At 46.5% G+C, this 19,742-nt stretch overlaps 1 protein-coding gene across 5 annotated transcripts in view; it reads left to right on the forward strand.

The window, feature by feature from the left end:
• Window positions 1-19,742, forward strand: part of RARB (retinoic acid receptor beta) — a 443,693-nt gene that overhangs the window by 288,631 nt on the left and 135,320 nt on the right. For all 5 annotated transcript variants that reach the window (XM_068972097.1, XM_068972099.1, XM_068972098.1 and 2 more), the window contains exon 2: window positions 7,157-7,305. In XM_068972097.1, coding sequence (XP_068828198.1) covers window positions 7,157-7,305 — 149 coding nt within the window. The remainder of the gene's footprint in view (window positions 1-7,156; window positions 7,306-19,742) is intronic.

Genomic DNA, 19,742 nt, shown 5'->3' on the forward strand with positions numbered 1-19,742 from the left:
TTTGGTTGAACTTTGGCGTTTCCTTTGACTTTCTCCCTAATGTATGTGAGCTGTGGGCTTTGCGATCCTGCAGTGCATCCACAGAAAAAGGAGTGGGGGGAATCCAGACCGGCTCTCTTCGGTGCCAACAAAAATGAAACCCAACTGAATGTTTTGACCAAATGCAACACTTTGCGCTTCTCCCTTAATTAGCTGAAATGACTCCCTCCCACAGGGTCCCGGAGCTCGGGGCTCGAAATTCCCCGGGGGCCATGCAGGAAATGCCTTTTGCTTTACAATTCCTTTCTTTTTCTTTTAAGGCTCGGCTGCCCAGAGAGTGTATTAAAATACTATCTTAATCATCGAAGGTTCTAGTAAAAAAGGCAAGACTTTCGTGACGCGGGATGCCTGCCCCGCCCGCGTCTAATCAGGCCCAACGTAAAACCTTGAAGTCTGTCAACATGGCTTACCCAGCTGTAAATTAATTCTCACAAAGAAAAAAGAAAAGAAAAACAGTATACGGGGCCTTCTCTTAAAAAAGTTATCTGCTGCTTAATCTAACCTTTAGAAGAATGCCAGGCATGTTAGGAATTGTGAAGGGAGCTATTGTTAGAAGCTTTCTGTGTGTTTAAATGACACAGGTGTGTTGTAACAACAAGGACATTTATACTGTTTTCTCAGGTGAGTTAAGTTATAAGCACCAAGTCTTCTTAACATGCAATAGCATTATTATTATTTTTTTTTATTTTGGAGTGAATTAAACCTCCAGCGTTGTGACAGTGTTTTAAAAAGCTGTGACACTTGGGAGTGCTGGCATTCTGCTTTTGTGCAGAGTCTGGTCAGTGGAGACTTCGTGTAGTTTGTTTTCGTTTTGTCTGCAAACAACCTCAGAGTTTGCAGTCCTTCAGAGCTGTGCTTCTCACAGTGCCAGCTTCAGCCCCTTGCCAGTCCTGGAAGAATGGGGCATCGAGAGCAGATGTTTAGAAATTTGTCCAGCAATTTGACAGAGTAATTTTATGTCTAGAAAAAAATCGGGTTTTTTCCTCTTTTTAACTTGAAGCTTGTGTTTTGAGCATCTTTTCTGAAATTCCTTTTTTCTTGGAAATTTCATTTTGTATCATTTTCCCCCTCGAGATTTGCTTTTATTAGTATCAATCTATGATGAAAACAACAAAAAAAGAAATCGTCCTTTACCATAGATAGTCTGAAAATCACTCATTTAAAGCAAAAGCCTTCCTCACCGCCCCCCCCCCCCCCAAGAAGCCTGCTGCTGATCATGGTCCAGACACAGCTGGAGGAGAGTTAGTATGAAGGCAATCAAGACGTGATGGCTTTTCTGCAAGGAAGGTGCCTCTACCTTTGTTTGCCCGAGTGACAGCCTCCTCTGCATGGAGGGAACAGAGAGATTTAGAATATGGGCTAGAAGCTTCTGTTAATGCAGGTGTGGCCTGGCTGTCTCCTTTGGCAGCCTGGAGAAGGCCCCTGGGCACCTCTGGTGCTGACTCTGCTCTGGGCAGGGGCCCGTGGAGCCAAACATCCACCTCGCCTGAGCACAGAAGTTCCTGCCTTGGCGGTTCCCTGACAGCTGGGCTGGTGTGCAGTTTGGATGCGGCCCTGGAAGCTGCTGTTGTCGGGGAGGCAGCCACCAGCCAAAACTGAACAGGACACTAGGTAAGCAGGGAAATAAAGAAAAAGCAGGTCCAGATGAGTCCTCAAAGGCTGCTTTTCCCCAAACTGAAGTTGCCACAGGATGGCTGGAGTGCCGTTGTTTTATTGGATGACACCAGCCTCTTTTTTCCCCCCCGGGGAAGTCTAAAAACTGCATTCTTCGGCCTGCCAGACATCGCTGAATGAGGTAATACAGGACACGTTGTCTGCTGAGCCTGCAGAGTTTTTGAGCAAAAATTTTATCATTCCATAGACTGATTGTGCTTGCTCGGAATAAGGAACAGAATGTTTGAGGCCTCTCAAGGGCATTTGATGAATCTAACTCTCATTTAAAGGGACTAATAGATTATTGATTTAAGCAGGATGACAGGGAGCAGATCAATGGCCAGGCACTCTGTAGCTGTCTTAAACACCAGAACTGAAGGGAGCTGTGGGCTGCCCACCTGGCTTGTTCCCCGCTGTCTTCATCGGGGTAGAAATAAACGGGGGACACGGGGAGGAGGAGCACTAATAAAACTTGGCCAAAGTTATGTTTTTGCTGTTACGGAAAAGGCCAGAGATTGCCTTAAAGTTCACATCCGCTTTTATATTGATGCCATATCCTCGTTGTAATTCTGGAGCTCGTGTTGGCTTGTTTGCTAAAAGCCGGCTTGGGCGGTCTCACGGCACCACTGAGATTTTTCTTTTTTTTGCTTCGCATTGTTCTAGTGTCGTGGGCCACACGGAAGAAGTGAGAGACCAGCGATTATCCAGTTGGGGGGAAGTTTGACTACATACAGTCAGTTAATTCTTTACCACCAATGGGAAATTTTTTCCAGAGATCATTGTTTCTTGTGACATATTGAGTCTTTTCTATTTATGTTTCTGTGGGATGCACGCATGGCACGGGTAAGATTCACATGGCAAAACCGCAGCAGAATCAATTCATTCTTCAGAACAGCCTGGTCACCTCTGGGAAGACTCCCATGATTTTTCTGCGCTGCATAAGGCTTTATATAGCCCTCTCTACCCACTCCAGTGTTCTTGCCTGGAGACTCTCAGGGACGGGGGAGCCTGGTGGGCTGCTGTCTATGGGGTCGCACAGAGTCGGACACGACTGACGCGACTAAGCCGCAGGAGCAGCCGCCCTCTCTGATATGTCATTTCTCCGTGGTTCCCAAACTGCTGCAATGTGGATTCACCTGGGAATATTTTTTAAAAAGCACTGATGCCTGGCTCCCACTCCCAGGCATTCTGGCGTAATCGGGCATAGATACAGCCTAAGCATTAGGAAGTTTTAAAGCTCCCCAGGTAATTCTAATATACAGCCAAGTTTGAGAACCACTGTATTATATTTCTAATTGTTAGTTTACTCTATATTGGGCCAAACTTGTCAGGGCTAAGGGATTACACCATGTACCGTCCGTAGCATATAACATATGCTTGGCATGTTACAGCCGCTCAGGGATTTAAACAATTAAACACATGAGCATCCGTTGTACAAATATGGGAAAGTTCATAGCACTGCTGGTGAAATCACCACAGCCTTAGGAGAAGTCCACAGCGTTCACTATTGATTGCTTCCAAATAGAACATTTTCATCTGTACAACTGTTAAGAAAAAGTCTTCTGATTCCGTCTTTGGTTATAAGTGACTCTCCTCCACTGGAAAGGCTTTTACTGGCCTTTTATAACATGTCTCAGGATTTTGAGGCCTCTCCCCTTTCAGATGCTTTGCCAAAGTTGCTTGGGATTAGATTGCCTGCAGTTCTGTTTCCTCTCTTTGGGAGGGAGGGATGCTGGACGCTCTCAACACATGAATTCGAAGCGGCGTATTTATGGAAATTACACCCACTTCTAAAATTTAGGAGGCAGCTCTGACAGCTGAGTCCAGCCCTAACAGGACTCTATTTACAACGTTGCTAAACCAGCCAGATTAGCTGTTCTAAATGAGCCAGTGGGACGTTAAAATACACTCTCCCCACCCTGCACGCAACTCAAGACCAACCGTGGTGGTGATGACCCAGCTTGGGCCCTGGAGGGGAACTAAAGACACACAGATAAAACCAATCAGAAAGTTCTAGTAGGCATTTAGGGGCAGACTCACATTGATACCTACGAGTGTAAGTTGACACAGAGATTTTATCCTAAGGACATAGTCAGAAATGTGCTGAGATTAGCTACAAAGATACTCATCATGATGGAATGTTTTATGGGAAAGAATATTTATTGACAAGGAAACAAACTCATGACACAGTAAGTTAAACAAAGTTGCAAACAGAATCTACACTATAATTCCACTTTTTAAAATAAACGAAAAACATTTACATTCACGGTAAAATGTTTTGAAGGACAGATGCCGAGATAATAATAATTTTCTCTGAGTGAAAGGATTGTGGGTAATTCTGTATGGGTTTGTTTTCTTTTTTTTTTTTCAGGGCTCCAGAAGCTTTTAATTTTTTAACTTCTCTGAAATCAGGCTGTGTCTCACAAGCACTCGTGGATCATAATTTAATTGGCAGTACTCTTTCTTAAATGATAATGTAGAATAACTATGCATTTTATAATCAAGGGTAACTCAGGATAACAACAGCAGTAGCAGTATCTTGGGTTTTTTAAAAATTGAAATATAGTTCATCTCCAATACTGTGTAAGTTACAGATGTACACTGCAGTGATTCACAATTTTTAAAGTTTATGTTCCGTAAAATATTGGCTCTGTTCCCCATGTTGTATCCTTATTGTTGTTGTTTTTAGTCCTTGTTGTTCAGTAGCTAAGACATGTGTGATTCTTTGTGACCCCATGGACTGTACCCCTCCAGAGTCCCCTGTTCATGGGATTTCCCAGGCAAGAATACTGGAGTGGGTTGCCATTTCCTTCTCCAGGGCATCTTTCCTAATCCTGAGATCAAACCTGCGTCTCCTGAGTTGCAGGTTGATTCTTTACCCCTGAGCCACCAGGGAAGCTCCTTGTATCCTTGCAGCTTATTTGGTATTGTTCCCCTAGATTTTTAGCAAACAGTGGTATATCATTTTGTACTGTTTTCTTGTTGATGCTATTATGACTCATTTGCTTTTGATGAAGCTGATGAGCTTAGTGTGAGGCATCCTTTTGTATCTGTAGTTTGATAGCTGATCTGATGAGCTTTTGTGACATCTTAAATGTGGATTGTGCTGCGATTGTGCCAAGCTACCCAGGAAAGACGATACTAGATTTATCTACTAGACTTGCGCAGCTCTAATGAATTCATTCCAAGATTCTTCTGAATTATGAAAATACTATAATTATAGTTGATTCTCTTCCAAAGGGATAATTAATTACTTTTAAAGGACGCAAATGAGTATTTGAAAGCTATTTGGTTTCTAATTTTACCATTTAACAACTTAGAGGGGCATTTGGGGCTTGGAATGAAGACAAAGAAGGAAAATTGGAAAAGCTCGTGTATTAATTCATTGAATATTTATCGATTACCCACCTGTGATGTGCCAGAACCTCTTCTGGGCCTGGAGCAGAGTTACAAACATTCCATCTAAGTTCCTTGGTTTCCCGAGACCCATACTTGTGGGGTAGCGCAAGCAGAATATAAAATGGTGTGCACGGACATTCTAAATTTAGACACTAGTTGGGTTTTATAGAAAATAAAATGAGATACAGGAGTGGGAAGGGGCCTTTTATTCAGAAAACCCATCTGTGAGGAGCTGACATCTGCTCTAAGATGTAGGAGAGAAGAGGCTCGAGACGTATGAAGGTCTCGGAAGTTCCAGAAACGGAGAACGCTTAGCGTAATGCCCATAACACTGACACCGGAGCTTGGCCTGCTCAAGGGACAGAACAGACACCACGTGTTCAGAGGTCAGTCAGGGAGGAAACTCATTGCATCCGACGACATCGCTAAGGCGCCATATCAGGAGGAGCCTTCCTGAACACCTAGCAAGGAGTTTGCTGTCCTCGGTGACTGCTGGAGGGCTTCGGGCAGGTTCGGCAGAGGGTTGGTTTTAACTCTGGAGCAGCTATCTGACTGGGTGTTTGCAGAATGGGCCTGAGGCTAGAAGAGAGCGGGCCGGGAGGCCGGTGCAGAGGCTTCTGCAGCAGCTGAGGTGGGAGATCCTGGCAATCGCTAGGCTAGCCTGACAGCAGGATCCCAGACAGGAATGAGTGAGCAGTACGTGTAGGGAAGAGAGCCGACTTGCTGAAAGTTGGGCTACGAGACAATCCAGTCAGTAGAAGAGCTGGTCTGGGAGATGACGAACGGTGAAACAACTGGGAGTTTAATACTTTGAGAAATATACTGAATATTGTAAAGTGGTTGGACCCTGGAAGATTCTGGAACATTATTTGACCACTTTCAGTCACTCTCTCCCCTACTTCCATCATCGTCTATGAGCAGTTTTGCCTGTAATAGAAATAGAACCACATCTTGCTTTGATTTGGAGCATAAATCTGGGGGGTGGCGATGGGAGGATATTGGGGGTTGAAGTTCTGTCAAGTTTGTATTTCTCACGGATTTGGGATGGTTAGATAATGAGATGGGGGTCCCCTGTGGGTTGATCTAGGATAAAGAGCAGCATCCGTCTGAGCCGTTATTAATGCAGCGCCGTGCTCTTCAAGCATTGCTTGTCCATTCAGTCACCCGGCGGTTTGGTTCAGGTGCAAACCTAGCTCCGCGGTGGCTCAGTGGTCAAGAATCCACCTGCCAGTGCGGGAGACAGGAGATACAGGTTTGACCCCTGGGCTGGGAATATCCCCTGGAGGAGGAAATGGTGACCCACTCCCGTATTCTTGCCTGGGAGACCCCATGGACAGAGGAGCCTGGCGGGCTGCAGTCCAGGGGTTGCAGAGAGCCAGGCACGGCTGAGCACACACTGACTCCATGGGCTTGAGCTGGAGCCTGATGACCACAGTTTCTAATCAGCTCTGATGCAGAGTGCTGATCTGCTGGTCTAAGGGGGACCCTGAATAGCAAAGATCTCACGCCCATTGCTCTTCGTCATGCTCAGCTCCGGCCCCGTGCTGAAGACCCTCCGCATTGTTGGATGGCTGTCTGGGGCGTCTTCTCCCTTTGCCCTAAGGAGACTGACTTTTGGCCCAGTTACTGCAGGGGCAAGCAGGTCATCCCTGAGACTCTTAAGTCACTGGGAGCTGGCGGAACCGGAGTCGAAAGAGCCCTGGCTGTGCGGCGTGAGCGTCTGGCTTTGTGTCCTGGCTCTACCACGGCCCTGTTGGTTTTGGATGAATCACTGCGCTCCTCTGAGTTTCTGTTTCTCTTGACGGTAAACAGTGATAACATGACCTCCCTCCCGGTGCGGAAGCGTTCTGCCAGTGAGAGACATGCAGGATTGCTTTGTGAACTGCAAAGACCCACGTTAGAGGTAGCACCCCCTGCAGTGCCCACCCTGACAGCTGGCCTTGTGGGCCTGTCCTGGCGATGTTGTAGCTGAACTGGGGGCGGAGGCCTGTGAACCCACTGGGGGGAAAGTCATGAACTGAAACATCTTTTCTCCCTTTTCTTCCCCTCTGCATCTCTGCCACAGCGATTGAGACCCAGAGCACCAGCTCCGAGGAACTGGTCCCAAGCCCCCCATCTCCGCTTCCGCCGCCCCGCGTGTACAAGCCCTGCTTCGTCTGCCAGGACAAGTCGTCCGGCTACCACTATGGGGTCAGCGCCTGCGAGGGGTGTAAGGTGAGTGCCAGCTGCAGGTCTGGGACACCTTGACATCTGTCCCGGCCTCTCCCATCAGTCTGGTGGTCTGGGCTGTGTTTGATGGTTTCATTTCTTCCTTATATAGCTCATTAGTTAAAAATGCAGAAACTTCTCCAGATGACTGATGGAAGCCAAATGTTCCAGGGCCCTTAAAATAACCCGTAGCAGTTCTTTTCAGGTAACAAGAGCCTTTTGAAGGCGTCCTGAAAAGCATCACCCTATTTCTCTTTAGAACATGCCGTCTGGTGTCTTTGTAGTTTTATTTTATTTTTAAATATGACTGACAGTCCCCTGAATCAACTTGCAGAGAATCCAAGGTTGAAATTGGGATTTATCTTCTGGCTGTTTCCTCAGCCCTGTGGCCTTTGAATTACAGTTTGATTTTCAGCCTGTAGGGACTCGCTACTGTGTATGGGTCATAAATTCAGGGGAGCTGGATTTAAAATTCCAGGCTACGGAGTCGTGGAGGCTGAACATGTGTCAGAGACCCTATGGCTGCTTTGAATCAAACTAGACAGTCGTAATCGAGTCCAACAGGCTTAATTGAGTGAAAGAGCTGCTTACTTTTTTTTAAAGAGAGAAGAGAAACAAAGAATGACTTCATAGGCAGATCCAACTCACCCACAGTCTTTCAAAGGCTTTGTGTCTGTCTTGAAGCCCTTCGCTAGATCCACGGCTTAATTTCTGTTCTCACCGGTGGCAGTTCAGGTGTGTTGTTTAATGTGGAAAATTACAGCCTCCCAGCCCCCCACTCCCCACCCCGCAGCCCCCCAGGCGCTCCAGGGCATTTTATCTTTGGCTGATGACGGTGGGTACTTACTGTGTGCTCGGGGTCTGTGACAAACCATCCTGAAATGGCGTGGCTTTGAGACCACAGCCTTTTCTTTGGTTTGCAACTCATGGGCCAGTGCTCTCGACCAAGTTCTGGGGGGGTCCGCGTGGTCCTGGCTGTGCTCCACGTGGACAGGATCAGCTGCATGTTAGCCGGCTGGCTCTGCTTCTGAGGGTGCTGTCTGTTAAGGGGTGAGGGCCTCTCTTCCTGATGGGCTGGCCCCGGTTATTCCCATGGGCAGGGTTCCAGAAGAGGGCACCAGGCCGCTCGAGGCCTCCGGAGGCCCAGAGGTGGCAGGCTCTGGCTCCAGACACGTTCTGGTGTTGGCCAGAGCAGGTCAGAAGCCCAGCCTGTTAACGCAAGAGGAGGGAACATAAACTCCCTCTCAGCCCAAGGAACGGCCAAGACAGAAGAGGAGAGGCGGGAGCTCAGGGGCAGGACCGATGGGGTCCTCGTGCACTGCGTCTGCCACACTGCGTGTCTGCTGGCCTGGGAACACATGGTGGGGGCCCGAGACCCTCACCGTAGCTGTGACTCACCCACAGCCGGCCACCAGAAGAGCTGCGTGAGCAAACACCCAAGCGTCAGCCCCGCAAAGAGATTAGGTGACTTTTCCTTCCTTCTCAAGTCTTTTGAATAAGCATGTATTCGTTTAAAGGGTGAGGCCCGCTTGGGGAAATTCATTATAGCCTGAGGGACATCTCTTTCTCTGGGATCATGTTGGCGTGAAAGGAAGGCCACTTCCTCCTGTAGCCTTAGATAGAGTGGGCAAGGTGGTGAGCATGGCAGCCAGCTGGCAGCTGGTTGTAAAGTGAAGCTTTCGTGCCCTCGAAGTACTGCTCAATATCGGTAACCCCTCGCTGAACCTACTGAATTTACCCTGAAATTTGGGAAGGGTTCAGAGAACCCCAGTTCCTTCTGTCCATGTGTTGTGCAGTGCATAAATACATCATTTTCTAGTGCTCATTTGAAAGTTAAATGAAAGGACACTCCTTTATTTCAAAAAACTTCATCATCTGAGGTCCAGAAACCTTCATAGGGGCTGTTGTAACTCCACTCACCTGCTCCCTTTCTGCCCTGGGAAAAGAAAAGAGCCAGCGTGTCGGCTCGTGCCAGATCCCAGGCCCTGCCCACGTGTTAAGCTATTTCACAATCTCCGAAGGACAAGCTGTTTTAATCAGCTCTTAGTCAGCTAGTTCTCTGACCTCCTGCACAGGATTCTGACTCTTTTTAGGAAAAACCCCAACAAAAACAAGACCTGGACCAGTACAAGCAACTTTGATGAGCTTGGAAAAGCTGTTCAGAGTCCTGCTGGGGTGTATCTTTTCAGTAAAGAACAGTAAGCCCAATAAGGTCAGGTGAGCTGGCCAGCCAGTTGTCCAGCTTAAGGATTAAGCCCACCATAGCTTTGGACTATGGGTGGGTCTCTGAAAGCGTGGCCGCCTTGCCCCCTGATTGTTGAGGCAGACTGGTCTGCATTTTGGCTTGCTGGGAAGATTTAGTGACAAAATTCATAGAACTGAAAAGCTTACGAAGCCAAAAGTATGATGTAATCACCAAAGAAAAAAATATATAACTTTAAAAAATGAAATATAACTTTTGTTTCCATTTTAAAAATGACCAGTACAGTGCAGACTTTATTGTATTAAAAAAAAATAGAACATTAAAATAACCAATGTTCTACTCTGGGAGAGAAACCCCTGTTAAACCTGTTATATGCACGTTGTTATTTTTGTTGTTATTGTTGTTGTTGTTTTTACCAGAATATAATTTTATATTGTACGCTGGTTTTGACTTTCTTTTTAAATTTAATGATCTTTCATGACCAAAACGTAAGCAACTGCATAGTTTATAAGGCTGTACCATTAATGTAGTGGTTTATGGTACATCACAGTTTATTTAATGAATCCCCTATTGTACAACTGAGGTGTTCCCGGTGTTTCTCTACTATAAATAATGCTTTGGTAAGTAGCCTTCTTGTTTATCTCTGATAACTTACTTAGGATAAATTAGTAGAGGTGGAATTTCTAGGTCAATGGCTCTGGAGATTTTTAAGGCTTAGACAAACTGCCAAAATGCCTTCTAAAAGACGTTTATCGGTGTAAGCTCTGTTAGGCTGATAGAGTTAATATTATTGAAGACTATTAGGACTCTCTCCCTTGTAATAATAAGGTAATGAGTCAAGAAACAACTTCTCAAACCACAATCTGGTTGTTTATAATGGGCCCTATGCCTGGTGCCGCTTCGGGCTACCAGCAGATCGACTCCATGGCCCCCCACTGACCTGTAAGAGTGGGCCCACCCTTTGCCTGGAGATCAAAGATCGCACCTCTGGACTGGAAGCCCTTGCTCTAAAGTAGGATTCCCAAACAGAACTCAATTTGCATCTTTAAGAAGGGATATCCACAGTGACTCCGGCCTGTCGTGACCAGAGTGACCTTATTGACTGTTGTTTCAGGGAGAGAACCGCTGTCTCCCTAGGGACCAGGTGGCAGTATCGGCCTCAGAAGCTGATGAATGGGCCGTGGACTACCTCTGGGAACAGCCAGCAGCTGTGTGTTGACACGGCATCACCATGGCAACATAACCACTAGCTATCCCACAGGGATGTCCCGTTTAGGGGATTTCCAGCTAAGTGTTGGCAAATTTTACAGGGGACAAAGGGTGCATAAAATTTTTACAGGGGACCAAGAGAACATAAAATGAACATGTGGTGTAGTTAGCTGAGAAGGTGTAACAGTATAAAGCTGTAAAGCTGATTTTCAGGAGTCTTTAAGAAACAGTTGCATTGTGCATAGCTAGAATTTGTGTAAAGTTTTGACCTTTATTATATTTTATATTTCCATATTTGTAGCTTTCAAAGGGTGTGGCATCTACAGTGAGAATACCAGGATTTGACTCCTAGCTAGGCTGCTTCCTAGTTTTCTGACCTTGGGCAAGCATCTTTAATTCTCTCTGTCTCTCCCTTTTCTCAGTGGGAAAAACAGAGCTAATAAGATCACCACCTTGTAATACTGTTGTGACTATAACATGAGTTACTGTGAAGCATGTGCTTGGCACATCGTAAGCAGTTTATATGCTTAGTTATTATTTGCAGTGCCATTAACGTATTATGGTGACTTTAGCACACAGTACTGTAACATCGGTTAACATCTTAGTGTTCTTTCTTGTAATGTTCTTTCAGAAACTCCCTGTTCCCTTGTACGCAAGGAGACACTGCCTGTTTCCGTCAAGACTTAGCTTAAGACCTAGCCAGTACTGGGCACCTCCGCTGATTACGCTAGGACAGGAGTTGGCACACTGATTCTGTAAAGACGAGACAGTAAATATTTTAGGCTTCAGAGGCCATATGCTTTCTGTTACAGCTACTCAACTCGGCCACTGTTGCATGAAAGGACCCACAGACAATATGTAAATGAATGGGCTTGGCTATGTTCCAATAAAACTTTATTTACAAAAACAGGCAGTAGACCATGTTTGGCCCCTGGGCCTAGTTTCCTGATCCCTGCAAAAGTAGACGGTGATACATCGTATCTTGCGTGTGTGCCTAGTCGCTCAGTCGTGTCTGACTTTGTGGACTGCAGCCCGCCAGGCTCCTCTGCCCGTGGGATTCTGTAGGCAGCAATACTGGAGTGGGTTGCCATGCCCTCCTCCAAGGGATCTTCCCACCCCAGGGACTGAATCCCTGTTTCTTATGTCTCTTGCATTGACAGGCAGGTTCTTTACCACCAGCACCGCCTGGGAAGCCCATCCAGTTTCTAAAACTCAGAAGCTGGTGCCCAAAGCATTCATGCCAAAGGCGGCATCAGCTCTTTCTGGTGGACTGTGGGCCTAGGACAGCTGCGTCCCTCTCCTGCGTGCCCGGTGTTGATGGCAACAGCTTCAGGACCACTCTCCCTATCTGTTCCTCCACCTCCTTATCACCCAGAGCCAGAGATGAGCAGTTTCCTTATAAGTCAGCTACTTCCAGAAACACCTGGTTTACTTTGGAGACGCTTATGGGATATATTTTATAATCTGTTGTTGCCCAGTCACTCAGTCGTCTCCAGCTCTTTACGACCCCATGGACTGCAGCACGGCGGGCTTGCCTGTCCTTCACTATGTTTCGGAGTTTGCTCAAAGTCATGTCCATTAAGTGGGTGATGTCATCCAACCATCTCATCCTCTGTCGCCCCCTTCTCCTCCTCCCCTCAATCTTTCCCAGCATCGGGGTCTTTTCCAATGAGTTGGCTCTTCACATCAATACATCAAAGTATTAGAGATTCAGCTTCAATATCAGTTCTTCCAGTGCATATTCAGTGCTGATTTCCTTTGGGATTAACTGGTTTGGTCTCATCTGAAGGGACTCTCAAGAGTCTTCTCTAGCACCACAGTTAGAAAGCATCAGTTCTTCAGCGTTCAGCCTTCTTTATGGTCCGACTCTCAGCATCTGTACATGACTCCTGGAAAAACCGTAGCTTTGATTATACAGACCTTTGTTGGCAGAGTAATGTCTCTGCTTTTTAATATGCTGTCTAGGTTTGTCATAACTTTTCTTCAAGGAGTGAGTGTCTGAATTTCATGGCTGCACTCACTATCCACAGTGATTATGGAGCCCAATAAAATAAAGTCTGCCACTGTTATCTATTTGCCATGAAGGGATAGGAACAGGTGCCATAATCTAATCTATTAAATGCTGAGTTTTAAACGAGCCTTTTCACTCTCCTCTTTCACCTTTATCAAGAGGCTCTTTAGTTCCTCCTCACTTTCTGCCATTAGACTGGTATCACCTACATATCTGAGGTTATTGGTGTTTCTCCCAGCAGTCTTGATTGCAGCTTGTGCTTCATCCAGTCTGGCATTTCACATGTTGTACTCTGCAGGGAAGTTGAATAAGCTGAGTGACAATATTCAACTTTGATGTACTCCTTTCCCAGTTGTGAACCAGTCCAAGAACAGGACTGGTTCTTGACCTGCATACAGGTTTCTCAGGAGACAGGTAAGTTGGTCTGGTATTCCCATGTCTTGAAGAATTTTCCACAGTTTATTGCGATCTACACAGTTAAAGGCTTTAGCATAGTCAGTGAAGCAGAATTAGATGTTTTTCTGGAATTCTCTGGCTTTTTCGATGATCCAGCAGATGTTGGCAGTTTGATCTGTGGTTCCTCTGCCTTATCTAAATCCAGCTTGTACATCTGGAAGTTCTTAGTTCACATAGTGTTGAAGCGTAGGTTGAAGGTTTTTGAGCATTACTTTGCTAGCATGTGAAATGAGTGCAATTGTGCGGTAGTTTGAACATTCGTTGGCATTGCCCTTCTTTGGGATTGGAATGAAAACTGACCTTTTCCAGTCCTGTGGCCACTGCTGAGTTTTCCTAATTTGATGGCATATTGAGTGCAGCACTTTCACAGCATCATCTTTTAGGATTTGAAATAGTTCAACTGGAATTCCATCCCCTCCACCATATTTGTTCCTAGTGGTGCTTCCTAAGGCCCACTTGACTTCACACTCCAGGATGTATGACTCTAGGTGAGTGACTACACTGCTGTGGTTATCCGGGTCTTTAAGACCCTTTTTTGTGTAGTTCTTCTGTGTATTCTTGCTCCCTCTTCTTCTGCTTCTGTTAGGTCCTTGCCATTCCTGCCCTTTATTGAGCCCATCTTTGCGTGAAATGTTCCCTTGTTATTTCCAGTTTTCTTGAGCAGAGCTCTAGTCTCTCCCATTCTATTGTTTTCCTCAATTTTTTTTGCATCGTTCACTGAGGAAGGCTTCCTTATCTCTCCTTGCTATTGTCTGGAACTCTGCATTCAGCTGGGTGGATCTTTCCCTTCTCCTTTGCCTTTCGCTTCTCTTCTTTCTCAGCTATTTGTAAGGCCTCCTCAGACAGCCACTTCGCCTTCTTGCATTTCTTTTTCTGTGGATAGGTTTGGTCACCGCCTCCTGTACCGTGTTACGAACCGCCATCCGTAGTTGTCCAGGTAGGCATTCTGTCTACTAGATCTAATCCCTTGATCTTTTGTATCAGTTAACCTTTCCTGCCTAACAAAAAGCCTTAATGCTTTTGCCTTAAAACAAAAGACATTTCCGATTGGTTACGATTCTCTGCAGGTCTTCTTGTCTGGGCTGGCTTGGCTTGGGCCAGCTGATGCTACACAGTCAGGACCTTGACAGTGTGACTGGCTGCTCCCCTGTGAGCCCAGCCTGCCCTCCTTCGTGTGGTGTGGACAGGCTCCCGTCAGTAAGAGGACAGCACCAGTGTGCACACCTCTGGCTACGTCACATTTGCTCTTGTCCCTCCCACTGCCCAGGTGTGGTTATGCCATCATTCAATGGACGGAGAAATGGACACCACCCCTTATGGGGACACGTGGCCAAGTCACTCACTCAGCAAAAGGTGAGGATGCCGGAGCTGATGTGTGATCACACACCTCCTTCTATTGTGCCCTGGTGTTGTGTGGAATTAGTCCCCCAAAACTGTATTCCAGGGTCACTGTGCTGGGCCCCATGGATACAGAGTGAGCATGACAGACGGGCTCCTCCTGGAACAGGAGGACACAGGCGAACAGTTTCGAGTTGGAAGAAATGATGGTCTGGTAAAGATGAGTGGAGTGGAACCTGGGTCGATGGGAGATCGGGGCTCCTCAGGTGGCCCAAGTGGTCAGGAATGTGCCTGCCAGTGCAGGAGACGTGAGAGACACGGGTTCGATCCCTGGGTCGGGAAGATCCCCCAGAGAAGGCAATGGTAACCCACTCCAGTATTCTTGCCTGGAAAATCCCACGGACAGAGGAGCCTGGTGGGCTGCAGTCCATGGGGTCGCAAAGAGTCGGACACAACTGAAGCGACTCAGCACGTGGGTGAGAGCTCCAGGCTGAGAAGGAGTCTACTGTGTAATGGGGACAGTGTTTTAGGTCAGAAACTGAACTTGGACTCTAGGGTCATTTCTTCCTTGCTTTCTGGTGCCCCCTCACCTGTCTCGGTTTCAACAGGTGTGTGAAATCCCCACGTTTGAACCCCAACCTACGCCCCAGTTGGTGCACTGATTTCTTGTTAGGCGTAGCTTGTGTGGTGTGGGGGTCCCTGGTGTCTACAAGTCCAAGGTGAGCAGCAGGCAGGGAAGAAACTGCGCTCACTGGATTCCTTCTCTTTAGCAGGCCTGGGAGCATCTTATACTCCTGTTTCAGTTAATTCTCACGACAGTCCTGCGGCAGGTAGGCTCTATGACCACCGTGGTAACAGAGGGGAAAACTGAGGTTCAGAGAGGTTAAGGAACGTGGCCAAGGTCACACAGCTGGACCTCAACCCCTGCCTGTTTGGAAAATAGCTGACTGCTTCAGCCACATTGAACCAGAGGATAGGAAGCCGTGGTGTGTTCTGTTCCAGAGTGTGGGGTTTCGTGGGGGCAACAAATTAAAAAAACAGGTGGGTGCGTACGTCAAAAGAGCAACAACCCTGTCATCTTGGTCATCTCATAAAAGAAATGACGCTTTTACATTAAGAAGTAAAAGAAGAAAGGGCTTATGAGGCAGTCTTCTCCAAGGAGGGGCGGTGAACAGACGGGCCCCGCCCTGGGCAGCCTCCCAAGTGGTGTTCAGTCCGTGTTCCCTCCGCTTCGCCCTCGATGGGTGGAAACTTCCCATCCCTGAGCCAGCGCCCAGCCCCACCAGAGCGGGGGTGAGGCTTCCAGGAGGCCTAGAGCCATGTCTGATCGTGGTCACGCCGGCCGCCTGCTATTTAAAGCAGCCTTGAAGAGGGCAAACTCCGCTAGCCCCCTGGGTCCCTCGGGGCTCGTTTCGTCCATTTTCTCATCTGCCTTTGTTTTCCTCGCCTCTGAAGAAGGAGGCTCTCGTCTCCAGAATGGCCTTCGGCCACTCCACTGGTTTGGGTTTTTTTTTTTTTCCTGGCAGACAGCAAGTAGTGTGTGCAGTCACAGAGAGTTTTGCAATCAGGAAGATGGATGTCTGCACTTAATTTTAGAACTTCTATTAAATATTATAAACACACTTAGTTATTTTATTTGACCAGGGCCATTTAAGATGACATTGGTTTGTTGTTGTTTTTAATCGACATCGATAAACATGAGCATTATGCTCTGTTTGGAAACCGTTCCGGGCTTTGCCTGTCCTTCACAGTTGCTTCTGCTGAAGGGTTTGTTGCAAGGGTCCGGTCCCAAGAACAGTGTAACACACTCAAGGCAATAATGAGAGATGGGACAATGTCTGCACGCTGTCGCGGCTAAAGCTGCATTATGAAGCTACCGTCAAGTTCGTTATTTCAGTCCTTGAGCCACTAACTAGGTCCCCTCATAGATCCAAAGAACTTTTCTTTATAAACCTGGGCAAGAGTGAAAAATTCATTCTCTCACTGATCAGTCATTTACTAAACACCTTCCGTGAGACAGGCTCTAGGTAGAAAAGGGAAAGGTTTTATGGGTTTTGTTCCCAGTGTTCAGCGCATATCCGGAACGGGGCAGTTCAGTACTAGGCATAGAGTAGATATTTCCTGACCGAGATGGTGAGTGCGCCAGCAAGGAGGGAGCTGGGTGTTTTCCGGGCTGTGACACGTGTGGGCTCGGGGCTCGCTGGGTGCAGAGGAGACCCGTGTCCCTCCGGCACTTCCCAGGAGGGCTTCAGAGAAGAGATGGCATCACCACAGGCTGTGTGAGCACTTCCCAGATGAGGACAGGGGCAGCGGTGTTCCAGGCAGAAGCTGAAGACTAGTGCGAAAGCAAGGGAACCTGGAATAGCCTGTGGAGAATTCCATGGAAAAGTGGAAATGCATCCATTCTGTTAGGGCTTCTGCATGGTGCTAGCAGTAAAGAACCTGCCTGCCAGGCAGGAGACATAAGAGACGCGGGTTCGATCCCTGGGTCAGGAAGATCCCCTGGAGGAGGGCCTGGCAACCCACTGCAGTCTTCTTGCCTGGAGAACCCCATGGACAGAGGAGCCTGGTGGGCCACTGTCCATAGGGTCACAAGGAGCCGGACGTGGCTGAAGCGACTTAGCACACACATATCCCTTCAGGTCTGGTTGGTCCTGCACAGCCGTGTGCAGGCATCCCAGGGTCAGCAGACGTTAAAGGGACTCAGAAGGACCCACGGTCTGTCTCCTCAGGACAGCCCTGCCCTTCTTGGTCACATGTTCTGTGGTTCTCCTTTGTAGCGCTTAACCCCGTTGTAACTAACTTAATTTCTTTTAATTAATTCTTGTTGGGGCACAGTTGATTTACGATGATATGTTAGCCTCAGGTGTGCAGCGAAGTGAATCAGTTGTGCATATACTAATGTCCACTCTTTCTTAGATTCTCCCCCACGTAGGTTCCTACAGAATGTTGGGTACAGTTCCCTGCGCTACACAGTAGGCTCTCATTACTTCCTTGCTTTGCACATAGTAGTCGGTATATGTCAGTCCCAGACTCCCCGCCCCGCCTCCCGCTCGATGCCCATTAGTCTGTTTTCTAGACCTGCGACTCTGTTTCTGTTTCATAAATACGCTCACTTGGACCATATTGTAGCTTCCACACGGAAGTGGTATCATATGGTATTTGTCCTTCTCTGTCTGACCTGCTTCACTTACTCTCATCACCTCTAGGTCCGTCCGTGTTGCTGCAGATGGCATTGTTTCCATCTTTTTTGTGGCCGAGTGATGTAGTTAACCTTGTGTGTTTGCTGCCCGGCTCTTCTGTCTCACCATAAGCCTCAGGAAGGCCAGGCCTGGTGTTCCATCTGAACATTACTACCAGGGCATCACGTAGGGCCCTGCACACAGTGGGGCCCAAAGGAAGAAGTGTTTTAAATCAGGAATCAGATATAACTGTAGTAATGAATATAGTAATAAGTGACAGGTAATAAATCAGATTAAATGGCATGGTAATGCCCATAAGTGGTATCATTATATGTATTCTAATTATATAACAAATTGCATCGGAACATATTGGGTTTGTGATGATATATTCATAAACATTTTTACAAAATTTATTAACAGGATGAAGCCTTGAGTGGCCAAAATCCAGCTTATTTGCTGCCTTTCACTTCAAGGTTCATACTTCACTGAAAAAGATACATTCTTTTTGATATCTTTAAGCAAACTCTTAAGAATTAGCGACTGGAACTTAAAAACACTGTGAGCTCTTAGTGCTTTAAAGAAAATAAAAATCTCGACATCTAGAATCTACCTCTATCTAGAAACATCTTGACAGGTGAAATGACAGTCTGGCTATTGCTAGCTTTAGTTCCTACAGGAGAAAACACTTTTCTTCTTCTCTTCTGCTGGACAAATGTTGTTCTAAATTGAGAAATCATTTTGGATTGAAAAAGCAGGAAAAGCCTGTCTTTTTTTTTTCCACGTCTGATGTAGGAATAAACAGGAAGTGGAGGATGAATTCTGAATTCGCCTACAATCCTATATTGTTTTTTTGTCAGGTCAGCTGAGTGAGAATAGTTTATTTCATTTGGTAGTTTTAAGTGGTTTGTAAGTTTTTTAATGGTTACCAAGTTCATAAATGCTTGTTTAAATTACTTTGCTTGTCTGTTGTTTAAAAATATCTAGAACACTCTCATTTGCTGTTTTTGTTAAATAAGCCTCAAGTCTAGTTCTTGGTAAAGCTTTCTCCCCTTGTCATACAGCAGAGAAGGAAGCTCCTGTGTTTGTAGTTAACCTGTTGACTTGGGGATGCCTTGCTCCCCAAGTGATGTTACAAGGGTATGTGTTTCAAGAAGTTTGTCAATTTAAAAAAATAGCAAAAAATCAATACCATTTTTGACTTAAACCAAGTGTGGGACCCCAGGGAGGGAGTGGTTAACTAAGTTACTTATACAAAATTCCTAGAGACCATTATCCAAAATGAATTGTGACAATATATTACAGTTTCACTGAACGACATGGAGACTGTATTTTTGTCAGAGAAATGAAAGCATACGTCTGGGGTTTCCTGAGAGGTGATAGAAATTATGACCGAACATCACTTCTGTTGAAGTAGATTTCTATACCATCAGAGGTTATGATTTTAGTGACTTTGGGGGAGATGAGTCGTTCAGATGTCTCTCCAAACCTTTTACTGGAGAGGTTGAGTAGGGAGCTTCCAATTCTGTATTTGCTTCTCCTGCATGGACTCTAAGGAGCATGAGGAACGGAATCACCTGGAAGGGCACTCCTGGTTCGTTCTTTAGAGTTTATTCTATATTGAAATGCGGTTAGTTACAGTTTTGTGTTAGTTTCTGGTGTGCAGCGAAGGGATTCGGTTCTATTTGTGCATGCATCCGTTCTTTTTCAGACTCATTTCCCGCATAGGTTATTCTAGAATGTTGGGCAGAGGCCCCTGTGCTCTACAGTAGGTCCCTGTTGGTTGCTGCTTCGTACAGAGAAGAGTGTGTACGTGTCAATCCCAAACTCCTGATTTCTCTGCCCCTGCTTCCCCTTGGTAACGAGGGTGTGCCTGTGTTGCCAGCCCCTGGACTGCCCTTCCTGAGGGCAGGGCTGTGCATCCCTGGTCTTCTCTCTCCAGATAGTTGCCTTTCTCCTCACCTGCATACCTGTGTTAAGTTACAGAAACAGGAAAACTATCTTATATTTGTATTGCCTCTAAGTTTTTCTAAAGCACTTCCGCTTT

This window comes from Capricornis sumatraensis, chromosome 4 (genome assembly GCF_032405125.1).
Source record: "Capricornis sumatraensis isolate serow.1 chromosome 4, serow.2, whole genome shotgun sequence".
NCBI classification, from domain to species: Eukaryota; Metazoa; Chordata; class Mammalia; order Artiodactyla; family Bovidae; genus Capricornis; species Capricornis sumatraensis.